The following is a 10,993-nucleotide window of genomic DNA, read 5'->3' as shown; positions in this document are numbered from 1 at the left end:
TGTTGGATGTGCCATGCAATGCTCAATTACATGGGTGGGAGCTAGTGTGTTAGCGCAGTTAGCTCGTTAACGTGTTGGCCGTCTAGCCCCTCTGTATAGGGTAGCTCGTTAACGGAGATTTGCCGTGTTGTGGCGTTAAGGTTATTTCAACGAGATTAACGCTGACAGCACTAGTGGGAACACAACGAATATGACTGCACATTTACACCGACATCATCCTAGTGCAAAGACAAAAACAACAAGCATGCATGCTACAAACTTTAGCCGAGTCATTTAGACAGCTGTTAGCACAGGATTCTCCTTATGGAGACCTGATATGTTTAATATGCTGCTGAGAATATAGCCCAGAAGAAGCGGATAGTATAGCTTTTATTTTGGAAAGAGACATTTCTCTGTAATAAACTCTCTTTTCCAAAGATGAGTGATTCCTCAATCAGATACAGGGCTCGCAATATCGCTAGCCCGGGGCTAGCGATTTTTTTCAGTCGGGCTACCAAAATCTATCTCTTCCCTGCCTGTCGGGCTATTGTAGGAAGGAAAAATATATGTCAATGCTTTTGCATTCTTTCAGAAATGTAGCTGGGTAATTATGTCATTGGTGGTGAGCCACTGTCAATATGTGACATATTGAAATCGTGTTTGAGATTTGCGCTTGTTTTTTTGCTTTCACTTTGCAATCGCGCGAACTGTGTATAGAGAGCGACAGCACTGATCTGTGAGTGATGATAATTTGTGCACCAATTCCTCTGACATCGTCTTATTAATTGTTAGCTTACTATGCAAACATGACAAGTGAAATCTCCCGCAGCTTAAACATGTGAGAGGTTGATCGCGCAGAGAATCGCTGAGCTTATGTGAGTGCGGCAGGATATATATTTCACTACGATGACCTGGATGATTGAGAACCTTCACAGACAGATATATATTTTAGTTCTGCTGAGCCAAATAAGACAGGTCAGGGTGAAGAAGTGACAGCCAAAGAAAAGCTTACCACAAAACGGAGAAGTTATGACAAATCAGACTATAAGGCAAAAAGAAAGTGCAGCTTTATGGTTTCATGGACAAAAGAATTTCTGTGGCTGCAATATGACGAGCTAAAAAACAACACGCACAAGGGTTAGGGTTAAATTTAAAAACTGTACTTTTGGTTAAAATATATATTTATAATTTTAATAAATGACAAATTAAAAAGGCATGAACATTTTTTTTGTATCGAAAAAATATCGAACCGTGACACCAAAGTATCGAACCGAACCGTGAATTTTGTGTATCGTTGCACCCCTAGTATTTAGATATGTAAACACAGTGGAAATGAATTGTTGAATGAATGAAAGTTCAAACTGAGCATCAGAAAGAGGAAGAAATGCAACTGAAGGCGGTGCGGTCGGCATGGTTCTTCAGAAACTGCTGATCTGCTTGGTTTTTCCACGCAAACATTTCTATGGTTTACACAGAAAATGTGTAGTGAGCAGCAGGGAGAACTTGCTGATGTCAGAGGTCTGAGGTGAATGCTTTGAGCTGATAGGAAGGCAGAAGTAACACAAATAAGCACTTGTTATAACCAAGGTTTGCAGAAGAGCATCTGTGAACACACAACACGTCAACCCTTGAAGGTGATGGACTAGAGCAACAGAAGATCACACCGAGTGCTACTCCTACAGAAAAATAAGTTTAAATTAAGACAGACACACCAAAAACGTTGGTCTGATGAGTCTCGATTTCTGCTGTAACATTTGGGTGGTAGGGCCAGACGTTGATGTAAACAAAATAAAAGCTTGGTTCTATGTTGACTTGTATCAATATCTGACAGTTTGTGGTAGTGGTGTAATATTTTCTTGGGAGACTTTGGGACCCTTAGTACCAACTGAGCACTGTTTAAATGCCACAGCCTACCTGTTGCTGACCATGTCCATCCCTTTATGACCATAGAAGATGCTGATGTCCACTCTGATGCACAATAACAAAACAGAGGTTATCATTAGAAAATAACAGTCAGCGAGCACTGACAAGTGAAAAACAAATTGAAAATCTTTCTCTTTTTTGACCACCTTTGTTTATGCAATGAAACGGGAACTTCATATTTTTATTCTAAAAGATTCATTCATTCCTTTTGAAACATGAATTAAAGGCTGTGTGTTACAGCCTTTTGCTGCATGCATAAGCCGTTTTGGGAAATGCATCTCTGGTGGTAATAACTTCAAAAAATGTTGCAAGTAATGTGCCAGAGCATTGCAGAAAAACTGCAAACCTCCCAGCTCTGCCAGGGATCTGTGATCAAGAAGTGGAGTGATGGAGATTTGCATCATATGACCTAAACCCCAGCATAGTTAGTTTGGGATGCAGAATGAAGGAAAAGCAGCCATCAAGTGCACAGCATACGTAGGAACTATAAGGTCACCACCTGACTGAGAGACTAAAGAGTGTGCAAAGCTGTCTGTATTTTTGTAGATGAGTGGAGGCTTCTTTGGACTCAGGCTGTACTTATGTAACCCCCACAGCACCGTTTGGCAGAACATCCAACTAAAGAGCCAACTTCAAAGAGATTCATCATGTCCTTCAAGGCACCTCCCCAGTCAGTCACTACTTAATATTCCAGGTATCTTCCCTAATCGCTGACCCATCAGGATAAACCTAACGCTGCCTCCTGAAGTGTAATATTTAACCTGTCGCTTTCGGTGGCGTGACACTCTAAAAAGAAGCAGCAGTGCAACATGTGTGGTGAAAAGTATCCCATGGGCACCATTTGTTTCTAACAATAACTGCTGAGGAGTGACGAGGACAGCTGGCCTCAGAGGGCCTCACACACACATGCACAAGAACAGCACTGATTTTTTTTTAATGTCATGTGGTTGTGTTAGAAGCCTACCTTGGCACACTGTGGATGTGGTCCACACCTTTAGGTCCCTACATCCATTAAATCCAACGACACCCTCTTCAAGGAAGAGTATATATAAAATTCCTCAGTCACCTGATTAACTGAATTAAGCGAAGTGCTAATCAGCTGATTAAAGCTTAATAACTTTTTATAGCTTAATGAATTATGGACAAACTCTGATTTAGCTTTCATACCACATTAGTAAAAAGTGACTGGAGAGCTGCTAACGTTCCCATCCCGGGACTTTAGGTTTTTTCTGAAATAATAAGACAAGCTGCAAAAGGCATAGTGTCTCTTGCTTTCATTAAAAACTGTGCGCAGTTATTTATTGTATTCTAAATTTACATCTTTAAAAAAAAAAATCTGCCCATGTCTTAGAACCGTTATGAAAGTTAACCAACAAAATTTAATATACATCTCATTGCATTTTTACATAGAGGATGAAAGTAAAGGCATGAAGGTGGCATGATCCACACCAAGGCTCCAAAGAGTCAGGAAACAAACATGAATAAATAGAAGGTGCTAGTTTAGAGAGAAAGGGTGTTAAGGTAAAACAAAAACCAAACAAAGAAAACCTCCTGCGTGAAAAGTCTCCAGGTCCTGATATTGAGCATCAAAAGCATGTGGAACGGTGTGAAGCCTGTACAGGAATGACGGAGGAAGTCGGGACTTTGCACTCATCGATAAATTCAGAAGTATACTGTGACTTTAGTTTATAGCTGAACAATACCAGCTAGAAAAAACAAAAACAAAATCAGAGGAGCTTCTTTCTTCCGTCTCTAGTTTCCCTCTGATGCACTAAAAAAGGCGAGAGCGGGGTTGAGAAACGCACTGCAGCAGAGTCGAATTGTTTCTCCTTTTTAAATACTTCAAAGAAAACCTGACGAAATACACTTTCAGATTTCACCGTCTTTGTCAAACTTCTACACTTTCAATACTTAACCACGTCTGAAATAACCAGGGATGCACCGACGTATCTGCACTACAGTCTATCTCTAAATAAGACGGCAGTGACCTTTGTTCGCCTGTCATGTGACATTATGCATTTCAAACTGGAGAGTTCCTCATTTTATGTAGCACGAAAGCAAAAACAAACTAAACAAAACAATCAGTGCATCCCTAGAAATGATCATTTAACAATTGTGAGCTTTGGGATTTTGAAAAGGTTTTAATGACAGGGTCATTAAGTCATGCACGCTGCAAATAACTGCATGCGGTAGTTAATGGTAACCCATCCAAGCACTTTATTTATTAATAGTCATAAACACACACAGCAGCTTCATCAGAGGAGCCTGTGCCCTCTTCACTTTTTGAATGTGGAGTATTTATACGGAGAGCCGTTTTCATGTCACAGGAAGCAAAGGTCTGCCACAGCTGCCTGTAACATTTACCTGATAAAAGAAAAGTAATGTGGATTGATTATCGACTTCATATATATTTTATATAGATTTATATAGTTCTCTTCTCTCGCTCACACATTTATCCCACTTGCTCTCATTTATTTTTGTTTACAATATAACAAATGTGGTGACAGGCCTGAAATTACAATCACCAAAAACAAACTCTGAAAATCGGAGGGGAGGGAGAGGGGGTGAGGCTGGGGGTGGGGTAGGCTGGGGTATGGGGGGACTGCTGCTGCTGCTGTTTGCTGCCCATCACTGACAGTTGCAGCACGGAGGACACAGTCTGCTTGATGCTCGGACATCAAAGAGGCGGCGGCGGAGGCTCCTTCCCCGTAGAGCTGCTCTCTTTAAGCTGGAGGTTCTCCAACGCCACATCTAAAGGCATGATATCCACGCAGCCCATCGCTCCGAAGTCGCCGAAGTCTCGGCGGTCGTCCTCATCTGAAGAGGAGCTCTCTTCGTGCATCAGCGTGGACAAAAGCAGCTCCTGGACAAACAGGCTGCGGTCAGCTCGCTCGCCTTCTAGGAACTGCCGCTCTGCTTCTGACATCTTGGGTTCATTCAACCTACAGAACGGTTATATTCATTAACACTCACACAGGTAAGAAACATATTACAGTACAAAGAAGTACTTTAACTAAAAGCAGTAAGAAGGACTCTGCTGAGGTTACAGTCTGCACGTTTAAGCTCGGTAACAATTTTTGTTTCTTAATGCCTAAAAAGTTCATGAAATGGAAAAATGATCAACAATCTACTGAAGTATTATTTCCGATACGGTCTTCTGCACCAAGTCACAGAACTATTTTCTACTAGAATTTATTTTGCTTCGTTTATCACAAGACAGAAAAACACAGGGGGATTGGTTACTTCTCTAATCCCGTGACTCTTCTCCATAGTTTTCTGACAAATATATCAAACTGGGCAATAAAGCTGAATACAAAGCTGTACATTCATAAATGCATATAGAGCCAACTCAATGGGCAATGAGCAAAATCCACATGTAAATTTAGTCTATAAGTGTTTAAACATAAATAACATGTGAGGCGTGAGGACTTTTGGACTGACTGTCGACGTTTCCTCAGAGTATCAAATCTGAGAAACACACTGTGACATGAAAGCAGCTCGTCTAGACAGAGACTGTTCCTTTCCATCCAGCCCCTGATGGTGCTGATGGTGCTGCACTCAATTTGTGTCAAGAGCTTTGCTGACCTGCTTTTCTGGAAATAGGCCAAAAAAAAGTATCCAGCTGTAACCTTTTATAGTTACATCGTAAATAATTCAGTTACATATTTTTCCTCAGTCACTGCACCTTACTAAACTATAAAATGCATGGTTTAAATATAGATAGTTACTTCCCAACATCAGTTATCACCAAACTTAGTATTTACTATCAAAACACTTTATTATAGCAGTTGTGTGTTGTTGCTGGATATCTGTGTTCTGACAGTCTGTTAGCAGAAACACATAGATTTATAGGCAAACTCTAAAGTCCACCTCCTGCTCCACTCACCGTGCTAATAGGAACTGGGAGCTGTGGGACGAGGACGCCGGATTGCTTTCACCCACGGTGGTGGTGTTGGCAGTTGCTGTGCTGGGCTGGGGGACGGCGGCGCCGGTGTTGCCCGGGTTGTTGCCGCGTCGCGTCGCGTGTCGGCTCGTCTCAACTTGCTGTCGTGCCGCCTGAGCTTGCTGCCGCTCCAACTGCAGCTGCATCTGGAGCTGCTGGAGCTGAGAGGCTGAAGGTCCCGACGAGTTTATTTGCCCTCCTGCAGCACGCCGCACACCTGACAGCTGAGACAACAACTCTGCAGGAGACGTGCGCACACAAATACAAAAAAAAGAAGAAAAAAAAAATGACTGTTTCTAAATTAAACAGACTTCTAAAAAAAACAGCGTAAAAACACGAAGAAAGATTCGGACACGTGCATTTTTTTGCAAGCAACACAGTATGATGATTAAAAACAAAATATGGTACTTCAAAATGTGACTGCCTAAACTGTTTCTTGACAACCATCTACAAATGAGGCACACCCTTTACTTTTGCTTCTTCTCGCTAATGTCTGACTTTAATTTTTTATTTTTTTTAATAAATACTGTAATCTTGATGCTATAATGATCGTAGCACATATTTCTGCATGTACTCTTCTCCTCTTTAACATCTGGGCCAACCTGACTGAAACTTTGCATTATCTTCACCGTGTGTGTGATGTTACATTCTCTGTTTGCGCATCTTTCACACGTCACATTCAATGACTGGTCACTTTTACACAACGATTGCTGCATTTTTGGGGAACATTTCTGCATTTTGCAAACATTGTGGGTAAACTCCTGATGCTCACCTGCGATGGGGTCCATTGCCTCTCTGTTACTGGGGGTGTAAGTGGAGCTCTGTGATGAGGAGGATGAAAGTCCCCCTGTGGAGCCGCTAGTAAAGTGCATATTTGTCCGTCGTGCTCTGGGGCCGCCCAGTCCTCGCCCGGGGTGGAACATCCTGCGTACATGCCGCACACTGCTGGACTCATCGTAAAGGAGGACTGTTAAGGTTAAATTCGGTCACAATGTGCACACACACAGAAGAATCTTGCTATTTAAAACAATTCATGTAGAAAAAAAGGCTTATTTTGACACTATTGTGTGGTTAAATGAAAAGGATATTAAATCTCTTGGTGCTCTGTGTTCGAGAGTGAGGTGAGCTGTGAAGTCATCTGTGACATGGTTGGGATCCCCTCCGGGCAAGGCAGCGCATATTGGACAGATCTGAAAAAGAAAGATCGAGCTCATCATACAAACTGGCATGTCTGCATGCAGCAAGTCTTCTACCTCACAAAAGGTTTAGGGTACTTATATACACACACACACACACACACACACACACACACACATATATGTGTGTGTGTAAAAGCTTTAACTGTTAGGCTAAAGAATATACTTTATTAAACTGCTATTGCCATTAACCTTTTTTGACCAGTCAGGGCCAATGAGTAGAAAATTGTGGTCAATCACTTGGTATGAATCTAAAAAAATAAAAACCTTATTGCTACAGAAAATGAATCTGTACAGGATAAATTAAACAATCAAAAAGTGGAAAATGCTGACTTCATTTTAATTTCCATTTCATCTGGCAGTAAGAGTCATGAGGAACACAAATACTAAGTTAAATAATAAGTTAGCTCTGGTCACACGCTTCAATGGCATCTTTTCACCCCCGCTCTCAAGTAGCTGTTGGTCAGACAACCTACTAGGCAGCCAGGTGTCAGCAGTATGAGCAGCCTGAGCCTTTGTCTTGCTTTGCTCAGCAGTGGAGAATGCTCATAAAATGCCACTGAATAGCTGAAGTATAGTAACTGAGAATTACAATGATGACTAAATTCAGAGCATGCCAGTGGATAGCAGAGGTAAACTAGGATGCTTAGAGAAATGAGGACATTTCTAAGCTTATAATAGTACACAAAAGTCTACTGAGCAGTTCCGTTTGTGCAGTGAGTGTACTCACCACCTCCGTGGAAGTCTCTGAATGCTCTGAGGTGACATGCTCCTGTAAGGATGTCTCTGTGAAGCCCATCTTGCCACAGTAAGGACATGTGAACGACTGCGGCTGCTCTACTGAAAAAGTGTCTCCTCCATAGTACAAATCTGCAAGAAGATGATCAAACACAACAGCTCTTATTGATGTTCATCACTATTTTGATTATTACTTTCAATAATCAACAATATTTATCGCTGAAAATGTGCTGAATGGCTTGTAATCACACTTTGGAGTCCTTAGCAGTATCACCATCCTGTACAACAGGCATGGCGATCATGCATATAATCAGAAACCCACAGAGTTAGGTCTTTACCATAGTCTACCCTGGTTAATATACACTGCATGGGGTGCTCTGTGGTGTGCCTTGTTGTCGTGGCTCCGCTCTCGTAGCACGACGCGCACAGGTCGTAGTCGTAGCAAATTAAACACTTGAACCGTCTTCCTCTAAAGTTGCCCTTTAAACACGCATCGCAGCTCACACCTGCAAAACAGAAACGGAGAATAGGAAATAAAACACGTGGACCTGACAATACTTTCACAAATTCCTTATAAAGGCGTCTCAGAGGCTGACTGTGAGAAGGCGATCCCATATCTGCAGGCCAGTCTCACTTACACAAGCATGCGTTTTGGAGTGGCACCAACCAACAAGTGCCAGCAATGAAGAACGCTGACATTCCAGCAGACTTCACAACCAACTCAGATTTATCTGAAAGCAGCTTTCATTGCTCACTTTTAACACAGTTCACTCTTTTTCAGGCAGCAGGCTGCTCCTTGTTTTTATCCCCCCCCCAAAGATCGACAACACCTAAATTGGGGGGGGGGACTGGGCATAGGCAGAAAGGGGGAATAAAAAGCTGTTTTCAATGAGACATCATGCTGACATTTCCTGACATTACAGAGTGCCTTATTTGGCAAGTGTTAGTAAATATGTAAACAAGTATTAAGGGAGTTTTCTCTGACTCATCTCACATCTAACAACAGAGACCTGAAGGAACAATATGCACAAAAGATATCTGTTATTAAACAGATGCTGACATAAAGAAACCAATCAAACTGCAACAGGCCGCTTTGGGAGTTACTTTGAGGCTTGGTTAGACAGAAGCAAGCTCAACAGGATAAGTAACTGAGTATCTTGCTTAAAATGAATTTTAACCATCTGCACAATCCTAGTCTCAGCTGAAAAACTAACTGGTCCAGCAGAGGACCACGAAGCAGATTATTAGATACCTCTGTTGTACCTTGAACATATAACCTCAGATAATTCACCCTCGGTCCAAGAATGGTCAACAAAGCTACTGCGATCATGTGTGCTTTATAGTGCTTCTTTTAAAACTTCTGAGGCAATTTGACGGGACAACACCTGGCAGGTCTTGAAATGTTTGAATGAAATTAGCCAAAGCTGAAGTTTTCGGTTACACTGATCGTAACTTAAACCCTGCTTACGAGCAGGCTGCTAGTTAGCCAACTTAGTTACTGGTTATACAGTCAGAGGCCTTAGACTTTCAGTCTTCTTGATGACAGTGCATTCGCTAACAGCAGTGTGTGACCAGACGGGACAGTATGGCGCTAATTGAATAGCTCCAAGCTCTCAATGAATAAATACTCTGAATATGAGCAAAATGTTGTGACAGCAATATCGGGATGTAAGACGCTGAATAACTTATCAGTGCCGGTATAAGTAACAAAAAAGTCACAGGTAAACCAACGACTCCTTGAATTAGCATACATTAGCTTGCTCGCTAGCCCGGCTAATGTAAGGTAACGCAGTACCTAGCAACGGCTAACTGCTGCTCTGCTGCCGTATTTTTGCGAACAGGTCGAGTGAAGTAAAAACGCTCCAGCCTCGATTTAGAAAACACGAGACAGGTGTGTACAGCAGAACTGCTGACAGTAAACACACACGACAAGGGACAAGCCTAGTAACACACGGCGAAAAGCGCAACAACCCTCTCAGACATGAGCAAGCAGTTAGCAAAGCTAGCCCCAGAAGCTAGCTGCTCAGGTAATGTAGCCTTCAACCGGGGCGCCGTGGACCTGTTTATCAACTCACCCTCATGTCGGGACATCCTACAAAGCGACACAGCCCCCTCCTCGGGCTCCCCAACACGTCTAATGGGGAACGATGCAGTTTTTGAGTCAATAAACTGAAAAATCCTTCAGCCTGGTCTGTTTTTTCAGGCAAGATGGATCCCCCAGCAGCTTACAGTTTGTACTGCTTCCCCTCCCAGTGTCACTTATGGGTGAGTGCTGTGAATGAACACTAGGCGGCGCTGTCTGCTATAAAATCACTCGACCCGGACTGTGCTGCTGTGATGCACCAATTCTTTAACCACATTTTGCCTGAAACATAGCATAAGTTATATGTGTAAACAAAAGAGTTTCTCTCAGCATAAAAAACAAATACATTTTAAGGGCCTGTGTCCCAGATAAATCCTTTTGTTTGTGACACATGACTGAGGTTATTAGCACATTAGATTGCTTGCATTGCATTTTATTTGACCATTACTTTTAGATGAACTGCTTCAGTGCATACTCCTTATTTTGTCATTATAAAAGAAAACAACAATATATAGCTACACTACAGGACAAAAGTTTTCAGAACATCCCAATTTATTTCCCAGTTATTTATTGCAATTCAAGCTGTTAAAGTCCAATGAATAGCTTAAATGGTATAAAGGTAAGTGGTGAACAAAACGCTAAGGTTACCCAAAAGTGAAAAATAATGTACATTTCAGAATCATAAAAAAGGCCCTTTTCAGGGAACACAAAATGGGTTAACAATTTAAAGCTGCTCTGCAGCAATGGAGGTTCAAAAACTGATGCTACTAATTCCTACAGATGTTCCAACTTTTCTGGATTACTTACAACCCCCTTTGACTGCATAAAATCAGTGTTGAAACACACTGTGGTACCATACCCTCGTGAGCATCAGTTGAACAGTATTGTACTGCAGAAAGTAGTGTGTTGCTACAAAAATGGCTAGAAAAAGGCAATTAACAATGGAAGAGAGACCGACTATCATAACACTTCAAAATGTAGGTCTTTCCTACAGAGAACTTGCAAAAAAGTGTCAGTGAGCACAGTTTCCTTTACCATCAAAAGGCACTCAGAAACTAGGTCAAACTGTCACGGGAAGAGGTCTGGCAGACCCAAAGCCACAACTGAATCAGAGGATGAGTTTCTGAGAGT

General features: G+C 41.9%; 1 protein-coding gene across 1 annotated transcript; it reads right to left on the bottom strand.

Annotated features, from left to right (window-relative positions):
* Positions 1-4,095: 4,095 nt before the first annotated feature.
* On the bottom strand, positions 4,096-10,067 carry kcmf1 (potassium channel modulatory factor 1). Its single transcript, XM_005917310.2, has 7 exons — positions 9,855-10,067; positions 8,118-8,285; positions 7,772-7,911; positions 6,934-7,035; positions 6,618-6,801; positions 5,789-6,083; positions 4,096-4,844 (listed from the first exon to the last, which is right to left on the bottom strand). Exons 1-7 carry the CDS (start codon positions 9,868-9,870, stop codon positions 4,580-4,582), a joined length of 1,170 nt encoding a protein of 389 aa, XP_005917372.1. The 5' UTR covers positions 9,871-10,067; the 3' UTR covers positions 4,096-4,579.
* Positions 10,068-10,993: the final 926 nt, after the last annotated feature.

This window comes from Haplochromis burtoni, unplaced genomic scaffold (genome assembly GCF_018398535.1).
Source record: "Haplochromis burtoni strain Fernald_Lab_line unplaced genomic scaffold, NCSU_Asbu1 Contig_23, whole genome shotgun sequence".
NCBI lineage: Eukaryota > Metazoa > Chordata > Actinopteri > Cichliformes > Cichlidae > Haplochromis > Haplochromis burtoni.
Note: the sequence above shows the minus strand (reverse complement) of the source record. Positions and strands in the feature narration are given on the sequence as shown.